The sequence below is a fragment of the Macrobrachium rosenbergii genome, chromosome 22, assembly GCF_040412425.1.
Source record: "Macrobrachium rosenbergii isolate ZJJX-2024 chromosome 22, ASM4041242v1, whole genome shotgun sequence".
Taxonomy (NCBI): Eukaryota; Metazoa; Arthropoda; class Malacostraca; order Decapoda; family Palaemonidae; genus Macrobrachium; species Macrobrachium rosenbergii.
In genome coordinates, this window is record NC_089762.1 from 29353391 (window position 1) to 29373390 (window position 20000).

At 36.3% G+C, this 20000-nt stretch overlaps 1 protein-coding gene and 1 long non-coding RNA gene across 2 annotated transcripts in view; one reads left to right on the forward strand and one right to left on the reverse strand.

The window, feature by feature from the left end:
• LOC136850697 (uncharacterized) overlaps positions 1-20000 on the reverse strand; it is a 553838-nt gene that overhangs the window by 220633 nt on the left and 313205 nt on the right. The window lies entirely within an intron of this gene.
• LOC136850689 (uncharacterized) overlaps positions 11586-20000 on the forward strand; it is a 54503-nt gene continuing 46088 nt past the window's right edge. The window contains exon 1 of the mRNA XM_067124500.1: positions 11586-13692. Coding sequence (XP_066980601.1) covers positions 12482-13692 — 1211 coding nt within the window. The 5' untranslated portion in view covers positions 11586-12481. The remainder of the gene's footprint in view (positions 13693-20000) is intronic.

The following is a 20000-nucleotide window of genomic DNA, read 5'->3' on the forward strand; positions in this document are numbered from 1 at the left end:
AATATATAAGAAGGAAATATTTTTATGTATACATGAAAGGGATGGGTTGCCTGTGTCAATTTTGTTTTTATGTGGCCCTATATCTATCTCAAGATGTTTGATTTAATCCGAAGGTAAGGGGAAAGAACTCCCCACAAAGGTTACTCGATTCTTTCTGTTAATGAACGGGTAGCTAATGTTTTGTTTGGGATGCCTTGGGGATAAATAAATGAGCATAGTGAACATTATATACAGCTACACACCCAGAAGGAAGCCTAATACAAATTACGGTAGTCCAGGCAATTTTCTGACAGCTGTTTCTTTCTTTTCTTTACCGTAACTCTGTTATAGAACTTTCCTTCCCATGATCCAAATGACTTATTATAGTTACAATGAACAAAAGAAGTTTGCTGTCGAAAACCGCAAAGCACAATTACTTAAATCTAAGGATTCACAAAAAATTATATTTTAAAGATATATAAATCGTTATGCTTTGGATATTATATAAGAGTATATTAAAGTTAATTTTAAAAATACTAATGAAAGTGTGGTAAAGAAATTTCTTTCAAAAGCAATATATTTAACAAACAAAAAAACAAACTACATAATATTTTAGCTTCTAATGACCAACGCTTAGAACTTATAATGACAAACAAAAACACAATAAAAAGTCTATGTTGACTATGAAAATGCTCTAATGACTCGTACACTCGACTTAAATATTCTCTTTCAGCAGAGAAAATAAACATTATAACGATACTAATCGCTTTGTCTCCACTTCTAGTTTATAAATATATTCCTCCATTCCAGTCTTTCTGAATATGCGCGACGCCTATTTATATCTAATTCGTACCGCAATTAAGGCAAAAACAAAAACACAAACTCACAGTTGTTGGTAGACAGGTATATTTGTGTTGTGGCTGGAGATGTCTGTAGCTAAAGGAGTTAATATATGAAACTATAGGGTTTCTTATGCGAGGACTCTATGTAAGTTGGACAGCAACAGGAGTTAAAACATGATAAGATTCAAGCAGGTTCTGAATGAGGTATTTCAAACCTATACATCTAAAGAGAAAGCAAGAATGATCAAACCTATGCTAAGAAAGACGAAGAGAAAGAATATACAACTTTATTCTTTGCTCTATCAAGTGAGAAAGCTGGGGTCTCAGGAAAATAAAACTGAGGGGTATGTCAAAGGCAGCGGGGAACAAATGGAACAGGCGAAGAGGGTATAAAATCGGAAAAGTCTAAACCAGCCTTGAGGACAGAATAGCCTTAATGAGATTACGCGCAGTAGGAAAAGCTCTCTGGATTGAAAATAAAGAAAAGGTCGTGGGTCCCAGCTGTTTGAGTCAGTGCAAGACGCGTCAAGGGTTACTGATGATTTGTTCAAGACTGTTGAGTCTACAGTGCTGAGAGCTCCCAACCTACGGGATCAGTTCAAGAATGCTTTTATTGTATGGTGGAATTCCTACAAGTAGAAGATCTCAGACTACACCTGCGGCGTGAGGGAAGAGGCCCTCTGCTGAGAGAACGCGGACTCACACAAACCCACACACACATATACATGTATGTATGTATATATATATATATATATATATATATATATATATATATATATATATATATATATATATATAATTATATACGTATATAAATATGTAATGTATGTATGTGTATATAAATAAATAAATATATATGTATATATATATATATATATATATATATATATATATATATATATACATACATACGTGTGTATGATGTAAATGCGTGGGCGTGTGCATGTTTACGTGCGGATGTATGAATGTATAAAAATATACTTATGCAAAGATGAAGCATGAAAGACTTTCATTAGGCGAGTGATATAATTATTCTACAACCGGTATCTGCGTCTGTACGCACACACGCACGTACACACAAACACAATAAACACACAAATATTATATATATGCATATAATATACATATATACATATTTATGTGTTTGTACGTGCGTGTGTGTGTGTGTCGGAACTAACACTGTACCGTTACATTCAAGAGCGGAAGGACAAAGTGTCGCAGAGTACACAGCCGATAAGAATTCGCTTACCAAGCAAATGACGTATTCCACAACCCTGATCTGAATACCAACCATCCGTTGCCTTACACGTTTACTTATATATTGATTTCATACTTCTTTCACCTGTTAACATCATGATGTATGTTATTGTGGAAGTTTACAAGGCGTTCATAACAACAAACTGCGCATTTAAATTACGTTTCATTAATTGATCACTGATTTTACATCTTACTATTATTATTATTATTATTATTCAGAAGATGAAACCTATTCATAGGGAAAAAGCCCACAGGGGCCACTGACTTGGAATTCAGGCTTCCAAAGAATATGGTGTTCATTAGGAAGAAGTAAGCGAAAGTAAAGGAAAATACAGAGAGAAGAAATCTCACTTATTAAGAACAAAGAGAAAATACATTGACAAATTAATAAATAGATAGAGAATTTATAATAATGCGAGGAGAATAATATTAGGGTAGTAATGCACTGCATCTTCGCTCGAACTTCTTAAGTTCCAATTGCACGACATCTTCAAGGAGGGTGTTCAACAGTCCAACCGTGTGAGGAATAGAGGACCTCTGGAACTGAGAAGTTTGACAGCGAGGCCCATTTGCTGCCTATTGGTGCTGCTATCTGAATAATAACGTAGGAGTTACCCTGAACAGATAAAAAGACTATTTTCCTTCGTGATTAGAAGGAAAAACTTAAGCAACGTGTATAACAAATTACGGGGTGGTTTAATACAGGAAAATATATTACTGACTTAATCAGACTGAAGTAAAATCCGTGACAGCATATTTTTCTAAAGAGAAAATCTGTATATCAAAGGACAACCTTCGAATTAACATATGCGAATTAACCCCTTTTAGAATATTCAATCAAGAAAATGTTAAAAATACTATACAAACTGCAAGAACCTGTTTCAGATCGGAGTTCGACAGGCGCCCGAGACCTCCTATTAAATACTGAATTAACCAGCGTTTTTAGCAACGGAAACAGAATGATCAAAGAACGGCCCAGAGGTATATTATAGATCAAACGCTAAGGTAGACCCTTCAACAAAAATAATGCTGTGCAACATGGAAAGGCTTTGCGTGGATCTCTCTCTCTCTCTCTCTCTCTCTCTCTCTCTCTCTCTCTCTCTCTCTCTCTCTCTCTCTCTTATTAAGGAGTCTCAATCATTAAGAGGTTATTGGCCATATGTTCAGTTAATATTAGCAACATAAGCAGGACTTTGTTGTACATCTATCTTAGCCTCCCAATCATAAATTTTTAAAATAAATATCACTACTTCAATATTTACATAAACACATAACCACGGAAACCTTTGGGGCTCCCGTTTGCAAGGTCCGTCTTCGATTCCACCAACCGCTTATCAGTCGACCAAGGTGTGAATAGGCACCAGAGTCCTTTAAGGTTAAGAAAAGGCATGGAACTAACCAATACATCCCTACATATTTGCTAGGAACCGCAAGACTCAATATTTATGGTGCCACCTTCTCTGAAAGGAAAAGGATTGTGTGTATATATACATACATACATACATACATACATACATACATACATATATATATATATATATATATATATATATATATATATATATATATATATATATATATATATATATATATATATATATATATGCACGTGTGGTGTATATGTGTCTTACATCAACTGGAATATTGCGTGTTGCAATTAGTCGTTTCAGTCACCCTTCCAGGCCTCACACCTCTTATCAAGAAAAAAAAAAAGAATAATAAGGAGAATAAAAAGCCTTCATGATGCATGCAATGGCATGTTAATGCGTCGATAACACCACCCACGAAAACGCAATTTAATTTCTCTCTCTCTCTCTCTCTCTCTCTCTCTCTCTCTCTCTCTCTCTCTCTCTCTCTCTCTCTCTCTCTCTCAATAGACCTTCAAGTCAATATCATTGCCATTCGTGACTACATTTATGCAATTATGAATTCATGTACGTATGTGTCTATGTATCCCTTTCAGTTGATGTCCAAATGTGTATGAGTCAGGTCTCACGTAAAACTGCAAATGATCTAAAAAGAGGAACTAAAATAATCCAAAATATTTTAATACATAAAACTGCAAATAATCCACAAAAAGAAAATAATCTAAAATAATCTAATGCATAAAACTGCAAATAATCCAAAAAAAGAACTGAATTAATCCAAAATAATCTAATACATAAAACTGCAAATAATCTAAGAAGAACTCAAATAATCCAAAATAATATAATACATAAAACTGCAAATAAAATATTCCAAAATACTCCAATACATTAAATTGCAAATAACCCCCAAAAAAAGAAATAAAATAATACAAAATGATCCAATACATAAAACTGAAAACAATCCAAAAAGAAGAACAAAAATAATCCAAAACAATCCAATACATAAAACTACAAATAGTCCACAAAGGAAAACTAAAATAATCCAAAACAGTCCAATATATAAAACGGCAAAAAATCCTAAATAACGAAGAACTAAACGCAGACAATAATGCTGTGACGCAAAGAACAGCCAGAAAACAAAGAAAGTACAATGAAAATATTTATGATCTGCGAAATTTTTCAGTATCTACCCTTTGACAATTCCTGATCTTGATTAAAAATGTATCTTGAAAAAATAGTTTTTAAATCAGCCTTTCCATTTAATGAAAGTCTGTTATAGATTATTTCTGTTGAAGGAAACATCTGACAATATAAATAATGTTCAAAGCTAGGTGTTATGTATTTGCACTGAAAAATAGTAAAGAAATCTTGTGTAACTGTTTCAGAGCAACTGTTGTTCACTCACCAGTAAAACTTCTATAAGTTAATATTTACTGGGGAATTTTCCTGAGTCACTAAAGAAATCTGGTGCAACTACCTCAAAGCAACTGTCTTTCACTCACCAGTAACTTCTATAAGTTAATACTTACTGGTGAATTTTCCTGAGTCACTAAAAAAAATCTGGTGCAACTGCCTCAAAGCAACTGTCTTTCACTCACCAGTACAACTACAAGTTAATATTTTCTGTTAAATTGACCTAAGTCATTACCTGACTTCGAAGAATCATTTCTCTTTGCTTTTGATATTTCTTGAAGCAGAGTAGAAGGAATAAAAGTATATTCATTGCCACTCTGCTGACGGACGATTTACCCTCTGACTTTTTAAGCTAGAGTGCAAGATTCATTTTATGTAGAGCCCCCTCCCCCTTTCAAAATTAAGGAAAAATAATCTGTGGATGTCAGCATCGCATCTCTAGTTCATTACCCTGAACTTTGAGGAATAACATCGTAATCTTTTGCCCTGCCAAAGATAAAGGTTGCACTGAAAATGTCCCATTAAAAAGGCAATTGTTCTATTGTATAGAGAAATGCACAGCAAAAAAAAAAAAAATAAAGACAAAGTTTCAGGGTTAGTTCCTCGCGTAATACCTCGATATTTATAGTATATATATATTGGAACCCAGAAAAAATACCACCTAACCTTACAATGTCTCTTTTCTAGTAACTTAAAAGAACTGTTATGCGTAAATATGTATAAAATATGCATCACTAGTATTTATTAGTAGCAGTAGTAGCACTACATCACCTAATGTCCAATCACAACAGCAAGCATCTGCATGTCTCTCTCTCTCTCTCTCTCTCTCTCTCTCTCTCTCTCTCTCTCTCTCTCTCTCTCTCTCTCTCTATCTATATATATATATATATATATATATATATATATATATATATATTTATGTGTGTGTGTGTGTGTGTGTCATGTGTGTATACATACATACATACATACATACATACATACATACATACAGTACATAATACACACACACACACACACACACACACACATACATATATATATATATATATATATATATATATATATATATATATATATATATATATATATATATATATATATATATATATATATATATATATATATATATGCATGTCCAGTATACCGTGGGATTTTGCTGAAAGTTCTGAAAAAGAACTTCGTAAAGTGTCAAGATAAGAGAGGTGAATTGAGAAAAATTAAGTGCCCGCTCAATGCAACCCGAACAGAGAGGGAAAAAGATTTTGTGGACCTGGAATCAATGAAACAAACAAAAAAGGAGCGACGTGAGAAAATAAATCTAGTGAACGGCTCGACACCAGAAACAGAATTTGCCTCACGTGTAAAGAAGAAAAGAATCCGTTTAGAATGGGAAAAAAATCTTGGGAAAGTTCTTTTTAAAAGAAAAATTTCATTTCACTTTCCATCCACCAATATGAAAAGAACCCTTCACGGAAAAACAGAACGAACAGTATCCCGGGGGAAAAGCCAAGCCACGTATAAAAACAATGTTATGCCATAAAGTGCCAGACACGATTTGTATAGCAAATAATAATATAATATGGAATGGTATTTGTAATAATTTTTCATATACTGACATGAATATATTAGCATACTTACATCTTGGTACGGTATTCAAAGAGGTATTATTGCTAAATTAAAGACAGAAAGATCAACAAAATATACGAAGAATTAAAGAAAAACAGAAGCATTACAATCATTTTTCATACACTGATATGACTGTATTAACAGGAGGATACCTTGTTGAAGTATTACCGCGATATTATTCGTAAATTACAGCCGTTGAGATGACCAAAAAAAAATACAAAGGATTAAATAAAAACAGAAGTATTACAATAATTTTTCATGCACTGTTATGGATATATTAACACGTGCACGTCTTAGTGAAGTATTACAGAGACGTTATTCCTAACTTACATCCAGTAAAAACAAAAAACAAAAATACAAAAGCTTAAAGAAAACAGAATCTATGAGGCATCAAACTATTAAGGCAAAAACGTATATGGCCATAAATACAATGAAACCGATGCAACGACGCAATATGTTTCCGGCACAATATTGCAAGAAAGCAGCTGTTGTAGCAACGCCCTATAAACAACAAACGCAAAAATACAACGCAACAATATATATAAAGAAAGGCCAAATATATGGCGCCATTAAAGCCTCTACAACGCTATATCTCTCTCTCTCTCTCAGAGCAGGATGGATGCTGGGCTATTTAGGCATCGAGAGCAAATGCCCCTGAACTAAGGGGCTCAGGTTCACTTTCTCAAGGGTCCTTTGTTCCCATAAAAGAGAAGTTTACGACCAACGGCCATATTATCTTAAGGAGGTCCGCGTACACAAGTTTTCTCGTACACTGTTACTTCTTAAATGAATGTCTACATTGATTCATTAAGAGGATATTCAGTGGAGACAGGATAATGGGAGGATAATGGGGAGCCCTTGCTAAATAATCCATATTCCAGATCTTTAATAGAATTCTTCGTTATTTTTAATATTTCGTAAAGTTACATTAACTTCGTGCAGCCTAAAATACTGCAATAATGCTGCTCTAAGTTTGGTCTGATAGGGTACTTTTATCATGGCAGCCTTAATGAAATTTCCCTGTTGAGCGTTATTTTATAAGTAAATAAATAATGAAAAGGCACAATTTTATTATTTTCAACAGTAAGTCAGATGAGAAAAGAGTTTTAGGGCATGATAACTGCTCCGAACTTTATCTATGGAAAGAAAAGAGGAGGAATAGAAGAGGATTTTAGAAGGTACTTAAAAAATCACTTTTGGAAGAGATTTAAATTGCGGAACATCCTAATGCGAAATTTACTGCAAGAGGTATCAACAATAACCTGACCCTTTGCTAAAAGCAGGTTGAGAGATGCCAATGTGGTCGGCTGAAATTGAAACATAAAGTTCAATAAAGCTGCATTTCGAGCAAAGATGGTCAGTCTTTTTTTTTTGGGGGGGGATCCTATAGTAAAGATTTTTGGCATTTTTTTCTAGCTAATTGCATAAAGTATATCAAAACAAAAGTTACGTTTAACCGTTTACTTTACCAATCTAATAATAATAATAATAATAATAATAATACCCCATATATTTATTACTCCTGTGGGTAACACCGTTTGTGTCATGTTGGTATAACCTGAAAACAATGACTAACGTCCCTAGGGTAGGACCACCTCTCTTACATTTACTGCCCCTTTTGTCAATATGATTACAGTAACAATGATAACAATATTTGGAAGCCGTTTCCTTTAAATGAGAACATTCCTAATAACCATCGTAATCTTTTGCAGAGAGGGATCAAGCTGGATTAAATACGGTAAATCCGAACTAGAACCGACAGATTAGGTATCAAAATTTTATGACGTGATGAAAATACTGTCCTATGATTAGGTTCAGGTTCAACAATATCTCAGTTTGAAGATATTTCGTTTCACACGGGAAGAATTTCAAGTTTAAAGTATTTCTTCTTAAATCAATAGTCGTCCACTTTCACGAATATTTCTAATTAATATTTTTAACTAAGTAGTGCAAAGCAATTCCTACAATTCAACTAAAACTGTAGATCATTGTACTCTTCATTATAAGTCACAGCATAGACTATCAGGGCTGGAAGGAAAATGAATAAAATCGACATAGCATTTCATGAAGATCCGAACTACTAAATGTCGGAAACATTTGATTAAAGTGGATTTTAAATGTCAGGAAAGGGTCAGATACCAGAGGTAAACAAGTTGGTGATGAGTTATACAGCATTAACAGCCGTCGGCCCAACGTGTTACGAGTAAAGGACACGTTCTGACATAAGTATTTCACCATATATGCCACCCCCTTTATTCTACTGTGGGGATTTACTTCTGAAATAGAGTGTGTCAGAGTAAAGTGACTGATACTCGAGTTCACCTCTGGCATTAGAAAAAAAAACTGACGACGGTAGACAAGTGAAAAAATAAATTAATACCTAACAGGTTCCAACGGATACCTAGGACTTTTGCTAGAGAAATGTATGTTCTTGTTCATTATACTGTATGTTTCAATATTTACTCACCTGAATAAAGAGCTGAATTTGAATTGGAACTTCAATCTATGGCAACCTTGATTGGTTTGGTTTTGCCCAATTTGGATGGACAAAAATAATCGAAATCTTTGAGTTGTGACAATAGACTACTACATTTTAAGTGTAACCTACGCCTAAACATGATATACACAATAATGGCATGAATTATCCACGGATGGAAAAATTGCAGACGTTAACATAAGGGTCTGCTGCCCCTGCTAATACTTAGATCAATAATTGAAAGCGATGCCTATCAGCTTAGCAGTCAGAAAAAGTAAACATAATAGAAAACAAGTAAAAAATACGCCAAAGTTTTTCAGCGCAATCGAGTTTTCTGTACAGCCGCTACAGCATATAATCAAGGCCACCGAAAACAGATCTGTCTTTCGGTGGTCTCGGTATAATGCTGTATGAACCACGGCCCTTGAAACTTTAACCATGGCCGGTGGTGGCCTATCCTATATCGCTGTTACATGCACGATTATGGCTAATTTTAACCTTAAATAAAATAAAAACTACTGAGGCTAGAGGGCTGCAATTTGGTATGTTTGATGATTGGAGGGTGGATGATCAACATACCAATTTGCAGCCCTCTAGCTTCAATATTTTTTAAGATCTGGGGGCGAACAGAAAAAAGAGCGGACGGACAGACGCACAATAGTTTTCTTTTACAGAAAATTGGAAATAAAGACAGTGCTAAACCACCTACAGTATATAGTGAGGCGTTGTGTGTATGTGTATGTGTGTGTGTGTGTGTGTAATACCCTTGACAAAACGTAATCATAATACATCAGTAGATTTTCCATACCCACCGAAATTGAATCTCTCATAGAAAATTGTACATAAGTTTGAAATGCCTGAAGAAAAAACAAGAAAAACATTCGTTGAAACCGATGAAATTGAATAAAATCTTAGCATTTTAATTCCTTAACAATTACGGAGATCGTAAACAATAACAAGTAACAGTACAAAGCAAGCGAAATAAAACAAAAACCTCCCCCAAAACGTAAAGACACAAGAAGACAGAAACCGACGCTTCTAGAATCGAAGGATGCGAATCGTTAGAGCGAATTCCAAAGGAGCAAACCAACCGATGCATCAATATCCGCTGAGGACGCCGTCTTCACCCTCATCCTCTTCCTCCTCATCCTTTCGTTTACCGGAATGTCTTATTCTGGAGAGGACATAAACAAGCCTTTCGTGTGGGTGTCCAAGTGATCCACGCAGGTAAACAATCAAATAATCTCCTGAGGAACGCTGCCAATCAATAATTTACTTTACATACACGCAAGCTCACTTACCACATACACACACAGACATACATGTATCCACACGTTATGTAACTACATTTGCACGTGCATACACATTATACATTCAGGTGTACACAGCAAGGTCTAATGAAGACCTTGTATAAAAAACTATACATATATAAATATGTATATAGATAAATATATACATTTATACATATAATATGTGTATAATTTGTATGTAACCACGAGTTCATGCCTTCCTTATTTCCTAGGGGAGAGAGAGAGAGAGAGAGAGAGAGAGAGAGAGAGAGAGAGAGAGAGAGAGAGAGAGAGAGAGAGAGTTTCAACAACTTGGAGTAATGATGATAGTTTTTTCAGCAAAGCGTGTGTGCACAGTCTAATATATATATATATATATATATATATATATATATATATATATATATATATATATATATATATATATATATATATATATGTACATACATACATACATACATACATATATACATCAAACCCAAATGGGCCAAATATTCTAAAACCTCTCTCTCTCTCTCTCTCTCTCTCTCTCTCTCTCTCTCTCTCTCTCTCTCTCTCTACACACACACAACCACACATTTACATGCCTGCATTTTCCATCAAGACAAGCAAGACACATTCCACTTGAGCAGTTAGTTACACACAATAACCTTAGCAACGTAATCCAAAAGGAATGTTCTTCGAGGCAATAATTTCCGGGAAGAATGGACACACCAGTATACAAGGTTTGTTGTTTATGTAAATTTAAGCCGATGTTGAGGGGAATAAAAACGAATTGAGAGAGAGAGAGAGAGAGAGAGAGAGAGAGAGAGAGAGAGAGAGAGAGAGAGAGAGAGAGAGAGAGAGAGAGAAATATTTTCATTTTTTTCATGCACTGCTTACTCGCCTCTAGAAATGCAGAAGTGTCCTTATCGTCGCCCAAATTATAAAATAATTCGCCAAAATGGCTTTCCCCTTTTTCACTGCATTGCCTACGATTTTTTACTCGAAAGAAGTTAAATAAATCCTCCCCCCAACAACATCTCTCAATTTGACGGAAATTAAATTCACCGCACAGATGAGGGTTTACAAAAATGCTTGAGAATCGGGACTGCATATTTTACTCCTCCGCCATTATGCGCGCCCACGATCTAATGTACAATACTTGCCCAAGTCTATTCGTGCGCGTACAAGTGTATATTTGCACTACGAGCGCGCGCGCGCGAGAGAGAGAGAGAGAGAGAGAGAGAGAGAGAGAGTGCGGTGAGCCGTGCGTGTGTTCGTGCGTGCGTTTTCCTGCCGTTTGATCTTCGAGAGAGGTACGAGAGTTTCAGTTCATCCGGTCAATAATTCAGCCGTTGTTTTCGCCTGGGACAGCTGGCTGCTGGAGCTGGTGTTGGTGCTGCTGCTGTTGTTGTTGTACCTGCAGCTTCAGCAGCACCACCACCACCATGGGAGAGAGAGAGAGTGCCGTCGATGCGAGCCGAAATGGCCCGGAAACCGTATACCCGACGACGCTCTTAACGAAAAGAGGGCAGACGGAAACTCCTCCCTCCCTCCTCTAACGAAACAAACGCAGGACGCGACCATCTTTTCCTTCCTTCCCGTTGTGTAGTGGCGCGGCAACAACGCACATTTCCTGAGGGGTCTGATCGCAACCACTATAAATGTCACTGATTTCGTTCTAATTGATCGCCAGCAGTCGTCTGTGCCAATGAGAACCCGGCCAGCCTGATCGCGCAGACTAAAGCTGTCGTGTGATTGGCCCCAGACGTCGCATGCGGTAGAAAATGGAAGTTCCAGCAGAGTGCCTACCTGTGGTTCCTGGATTAGAAAACGAAGATCCAGAGGGGATTAATGCTTGGGAGTAGACAGGCGCAACCAGTCCCCTCTCGCGACGCGTGCGGGAAATATTTTGAACGGTGGTACTCTCCCGCTCGCGTACACAAAAATTTTGGCGCCAACGCCCAGTGACAGCGAATAATGGGATAGGTATGACATTTACGTAACGTTTGAAAGATGGAAAATCACACAAAAACAGAAAGAATGAGTGAGAAAAACTGTATTCATAACTACGGTGATAATATCACGACCACATAGTAATATAACCTACCCAAAATATCAACTGGCACTGTTTGAAAAATGACGTACGTAGTTCATGCCGGTAAAACGCAATGAAAGTCATTACAGGTCCCATGCCATAAGCAGATAATCAGTGGATAACGAGGTAACCGCGCCTCACATACAAGAGCCATGGAAAGAATCGGTTGGTTGTGTGAAATGTTGCATAGTTTGGAAGTGTTGAAGAGGGAGAGGTGGAGAGGGGCGTCGAGGAGTTGTGGCAGTAGGAGGAGTAGCAGCAGCAGTGTTGGTGGAGGAGGTGGCGGAGTCGGTGGATACCGGGGTGGTGTCGGACTCGGCGGTGTTGGTGTTAGAGTGATGAATATAGCCTGTGGGGACCCACGCGGACCCGCGGCCTCTTGTCTCAGGTGTCGACTCTTCAGGAGGAAGCAGAGGCTCCTCGCCTTCCTCACCGCCTCCACCGGGATTTCGTTCATTCTCCTCTTCTTGCACACGCCCTCCATTCTCCTCCCTCACAGGGCGCTGTTAACCGTTGAGAAAGAACTGCCCGAGAGGTCCCACTACGTTAAAAAGGACGTCCACCTTTTAGGCGAGGCTAAGAAAGTGAGTGTCGTTCGCGGGCAATTGTTGAGGCCTCCCGTCTACAGGAACAGGTACTACGGCCGGAAAGTACCGTCAGGTAAGAAACCCACGGTGAAAATCGAGACTAACAGCCACGACATTTTCAAAAGCTACTTGGGCGGGGGCGACATCGTCAGTGCCGACTACTTCCGACGGCCGACGGGCCAAAAGCAGAAGTCGTTCGAACGCAAACTCAATTTACTCGAGCTCCGTAACTTCAAAGGCTTTCCCGACGACGGCGATGACAGGGACGAAAGTGAGAGGAGGAGGAGAAGGAGTGGGAGTTTCGGCGACTTCGGCCCCAAGTACGGGGAAGAAGATCAGGGCGGAGGGGAAGAAAAAGAGGAGGATGGGGATGATGATGATGGGGAGGAGAGATGGCCCGGAGGAGCGAAAAATACGAAAGACGTCCTTAGAGGGCCTCGACGACATTACTTCCAGAATATCGATTCTGCCCCGAAAGCTGAAGCTATCAGGGCATCTCGAACCAGATTTGAAAAGCTCTTGCAAAGCTCTTCAAGCGGTCCTCCAAGATTGGCTCTCACCTCACACGAGGATGGTCGAGGAGGAGGAGGAGGAGGAGGAACCGGAGGAGGAGGAGTGGAAGGAGAAGGTGCTGACGATCCCGGCGCAGGAGGAGAAACTGATATGGAAAACGAGGCAGATGGGTTCCATCACCTGATCATCGTCTTCAATTATAAGAGGCCTGCCTACTTCCCCTGGAGAACTACCAGAGATGAATGTGCCAATTATGCTACCAGGTAGGTAGTGATTGTTTAAAAACTTTCTTTATAAACTTTACTGGGCCCATCATTGTCCAATTTAACATTTTTTTTAACTTCCTAGGCGAATATAATAATAATAATAATAATAATAATAATAATAATAATAATAATAATAATAATAATAATAATAATAATAATCATATTTGCAAATTAACAACAATAATAACAATATATATAATCACCATTTGCAAATTAGCAAATAATAATAATAATAATAATAATAATAATAATAATAATAATAATAATAATAATAACATCCCCATTTGCATATTAGCCCACTAAATCAATATCCAACATTATTAATATTATATATACAATATATTAAATCTGGAAATGAGTTGTTATTATTCGACATAATAATAATAATAATAACATCCTCAATTGCAGTTTAGCACACTAAATGAGTAGCCAACATTATCACTATTATTAAATCTGGAAACGTGTTGTTATTCAGTGATTCTTTACGAAGGAAACGATATCAATAAGTCATCGCCAACTTTGTAAACAAGCGACGCCCGGCGAAATCATCACGAGATAACTAAGCATTTGTTTATGCAATTTAAAATGCGTTACACAATATCAAAGGCAACTCAGATCTGTCACTGTCAATTACAATAATTGACGTGAAGCGTCTGATCATTTAATAAGGTATTGTGAATCATCAGCGAGCATAATAATGAAGATATTTAGAGATATACTGTTATATTCAAACAACAGATTCTGGTTCACTCTGGACTTGCATACAGTAGACTTTGTCTGGCTACAGACCTCTCAGTTTGCATATGAATGTATGTATATAGGTGTGTGTATGCATACATATATATACATACATACATATACACATATATATATATATATATATATATATATATATATATATATAAAGACAAAATCCACGAAGGAAAGAAAAACAATGGAGTGTTGCAAGGCCTTTCGACTTATAGTCCTGCTAAGTAAAGGATTGTAAGTCGAAAGGCCTTGCAGCACTCTTTCCTTCGTAGATTTTGTCTTTATTTATATATTCATTACGTTCCATATTTTCGTGATTCAGTTATACATACATACATGCATATATATATATATATATATATATATATATATATATATATATATATATATATATATATATATATACATGCGTGTATATTTATATATATGAACCACATACATTATTATCATGGCAGTCAAATTCACAGTGCCTAGGTAATATCCATTCACAATTGCCTCTTTGAGCAGTATCATCAATATCCTTTCAACTTCTGAAAACAGAGGAAAAGTGGATTGAAATAAAAGAAAAACACGTCCCACTTGCAAACGCCTCATGCACTTCAATCCTGAAGCTTTTACGACTAATTTAAAACGTTCTTGGAATGGAAAACAACAGCATCTAAACCACAGTATATATATATATATATATATATATATATATATATATATATATATATATATATATATATATATATATATATATATATATATATAGTTTCTATGTGTTTACTAATTTAAAACAATATGCCATTTCTCACTACCAATGCTCGACAATGATCTTAACTTTTCTTTGTTCCATTGGTTTGAGACTTAAATAAGGAAGAAACCACAAACCTTTTCGAAAATAAAATGCGGTAGATCTTAACCTATAACCTCCTTCTCTTGATAAGAATATATATATATATATATATATATATATATATATATATATATATATATATATATATATATATATATATATATATATATATATATATATATATATAAATATATATATATATATATATATATATCGAACAAAAAGCTCATATACACCGCAATTTTCAGTAGTTCACGGTCGACAACAAAGCTCGCAAGCAAATCCTCAATATTTATCAACTCAATAACCTGATGCCGCATAGCCTGTGTACAACAACAGAAGAATGCCACTCGGTCTGCGCACTACTGGAATATTATTGCTCTCTGCATGACAACACACCAGTTCCCCCAATCTCTCGCTTTTTAATAGCGTAAAATTGTTTAACTTGGAATGAATACGTTATAGAGTAAAACATTCGATTCCAAAGAAACACAAGGTTACGTAATAACAATTGATGATAAGTAAATGGAAAGAAACGTGAATTATATTCCCTTATTCCTGAGGAGCTTCCCTGGCGAGAAAAAGTAGAGACTGACTCAAAGTTTAAATAAAAAGATAGTCTCTGCAATGCCACTGACTTCGGTAGGAATAATTAATTTGAGCGTGTTTGAAATGATCGATTTCTTTGTAACAGCGGTTGCGTCCATTCCACTAATATAATCCAGATATTTTACTATGTCTGTTGTCTAATTGTTTCTTTCAATTACCGCTTAAAAATCTGTAACATTAGATACCACTACAGGGAGGTTTTTTTTATATCATTAATCACTTTAGCCCTGTTTAAAAACATTATCTTGAGATGGTATCTATTCCCGTCACCTGTCATTTACGTAAAGTCTAACATAACATTAATGCATAATTATGCACAATTGGTTTCCTTGGTAGCTAACATATAGTACGCGACCTACAACCCATGAAGTTAGAATTACCCACTTTTACTAAGATGACATCCGCCATAACGCGGATCATTTGATAGGCAAAATAAAGCAACCAAAGGTCTGGTCTGTCATTTGGACCGTTGAATAGCAAGAAATGTCAAACATCATCAGCACATAAGCCTCCTTAGTATCCACAAAGCAGGGGGTGGGGCTAACATCCTCATCCCATCGATACTTGATGGAAACCGAGAGTGTAACATTTTCTGGAGGCATCCGTTTCCAAGGGAAAAGGAGTATGATATAAATATATATATATATATATATATATATATATATATATATATATATATATATATATATATATATATATGTATATATTTTATATATAAATCATATATCCATCAAATTTTTCAGTAGTTGATCGACAAACAAAATGCTCATTTGCATTAGAATTGGTTATAAGAATAATGTCCTGAGAGAGAGAGAGAGAGAGAGAGAGAGAGAGAGAGAGAGAGAGAGAGATCTTTGGCATATTATAATCAGTTGGAACACGTTAGACTTAGCCTAATTTTCGAGATCGTCAGTAACCCCCACCACTGCAAACACACACACATACTTATTTACATTTAATATTTACATTTAAAATTTTATATATATATATATATATATATATATATATATATATATATATATATATATATATATATATATATATATATATATATATATATATATATATATATATATATATATATATATATATATATATATATATATATATTATAGCAACAGCTGATCAGTTAAAACGGAATAAATGTAAAGAAACATGGTAGGACGAGAGATTATATGTGTGTGTGTTTATGTCACATACTATATGCACACACAAAAACACATATGAAACAAGACAGGTGAGAGACAGTGTCTGTCTGTCTATCTGTACACACGTATGTTTATATATACACGTATATGTATATATAATCTATATTTAATATAATGAGAGAGAGAGAGAGAGAGAGAGAGAGAGAGAGAGAGAGAGAGAGAGAGAGAGAGAGAGAGAGAGAGAGAATGTTCTCCCAAAAGGAGTAAGAGAACAACGAACAAATGCACAATTTTCTTTTGTCTCCTCCAGCAACCTACCTTATCAGATACAATATTCATGAAGTATGATTATTTGATGCGGTGCCCAAATTCCAAATATAGGCTGTAAGGTTGCACTCCTCAACCAACATGAATAAGCAATCATTTACATGGTCGCTGACTAATTCACAATGAGAATCTTGAAATTATAGTAAGCTACTATATATCATCACCAAATTCGGTAATAAAATTTAGCAGTATTATTATCATCAAATCATGATTTAAAATGTACGATAATTCATTTGCAATGCAACAACAGAGGCTTATTACATGGTGTATCCTTACATTTTTGTGGATGGTGACGAACATAATTCCCAAGACTGTAGGAAAGTGTTAGTTTATTCGATCTTGAAATGTCCTGTTATAATAAATTACATAAATGTTTTTATGCTTTTAATTCTTTCTGGTGATACTGGTCCTGCATTTAAGGTAATCTAAAGCAAAAATTGCCTTTTTTTCCATGGCATTCATGTTACAAAAAGTGAAGAGGCCTATTTCAAGATTTGGAGGTGAAAGCGCTTGTCCACAACAATGCCCAGCTGTTCAAGCAAAACAGATAAGGCAATACTAGAGAAGACCCCATTCTGTAATGGGCCAACTGCTAAATGCCCTGACCGATGCAAAGGTATAAAACTAATTAAGGACTTTGAGAATGCACTCAGACAACCCTGAGAATGTTCTTGGACAAACCAGACTTCTGACCGCGGCCACTATGTATGGATCAGGTGGAAATTTTGCAAGACTTCATCATGGATAGAGAGAGAGAGGGCAACTGGACTTTGCATCTGGAGGCATTTGTTATGATGCTACCATGGCTAACCTTCTATGACCACAGATCATTCCAGACAGGGCCCTATTTCACTAATGAATTTTAGCATTTATAATTGTTTCAAATCACTGGTTGTTCTTCTTGTAACAGTAACAGGTTGCCTTCAGCTCTCACTTTTCTGTTATTAGCACTCTTTTACTTGAATGAAATTTTCACTGTATTGTGACATTAATCTAAGGATATGATTTATTTTTGTTTTGTTTTTTCATGGATGTTGTGGGTATTTATTATGTTTTCTGACTATAATTTGTGATGATTCCCCATTTCTTGTGTTTGTATCATTGTTGGGAATTTTAAGTGAATTCATTATACCACAATGTACTTTAAATAAGGACCCGGATTCAAAGTGTCTTGTGCAGTGTGGGAATTAGCCTGTTGATCAGCTGTTTCTCTATGCCAAGAGGAGAGGTCAAAAACGCCCAAGAGGAGAGCTTACAAACGTTAAAGAAAAGAGACCTCTGCACATGTAAGCCCTAATTCTTCTTACTGAGCCGTGCTGTGGCTACTACACTCTCTTCAGATGAGGTCGCTATTTCCATGATCCATCCTCATGCCAAGAGGATTAAGAGTTAACAGAGCAGGTCTTTGCCTGATAAGTCGACTCCTACAGTTTTTTTTTTTTTTTTTTTTTTTGCCTGCTGAAGACATGCCTTCTTGGAAATCCCATCCAATGTCTTCGACCTGCCACTCCAGGGAGGGGTATCCCTCTTACCTCATCGCCCTCTATAACCTTTGTTTTTGTGCCACAAGATTTTTCCAACTTCCCATTCACCTGTGCCTTCCTACTTCACTTTTACGCCATCAGAGACCTAGAACCTTCTCCGATGATTCTTTTGTTGATAATCTGGAGGAGAGAGTACTCTCAGTGTACCAGGATCAGTTTATGACTGCTGATGATTCATCTTCGGATGAGTAGATTGCAATTCACCGACTTCAGTATCTTCTCCAATCTTACCTTCTTCGCCAGTTAATATGCTCTTAGCCTCCACGTTGTTTCTTTGAGCCTCTACACATTTGACTTTTATAACTATAATATATACTGCAGTTACATTGCCTGAGACTCCACTATCCCTGCCAACCAGCACTGTAACAGAGGTTTATGATTCTCTAATACCTTTGTCTCTTCTGCTGCTTCCAGGCCTCACTTGGGAGAAATTTAATTCTTTCCCTATTAACATGGCACTTCGGTCAATATTTGCAGCTGAGATCCCTTACCTTACCTCTCCTGAACCCACAAGAGCAGTGACTAAGGCTGATTACTCTCTCTTTAAGCCTTCTATAGACTTGGTACAGTCGGCGAGTTCGCACTCATGAGTTGCATCACCATTTCCTAGGACATCCCACGTCCTCTGTCTCATCAAAGGACCTGCTACTACTCTCCCTCAGACTTCCACTGTTCAGGAGAAACTCTTTTTCTGTTTGACAAAGAGTTCCTAATTTACTCCCAGCTCTCTTCTGGCTATTGTGGCCAAGAGTTGTCCTACCACCCTACTGTTTCTACTTTAGTAGTTTCTAAGGTAACCAGTGCTACTTAGCCTCAACGTAAATCTTGTTCTTCATCACCTACTCCTCATCCTCTGAATCATACTTGACCATTGACAAGTGTGGACTCTCTTCCAGTCTCCTCTGCTTGGAACTTAAAAGACTTGGGAAGCCTCTGCTTATTTCCAAATTTCTCAGCCTTTCAATTATTCTTACACGACATACATTTTGCAGACATTTCACTATAACAGCTTCAGTCTTTTTAGTTTTCTGTTAAAGAAAACTATTGAGCTGGCTTTGCCTGTCCGTCAGCACTTTTTCTGTCCGCCAT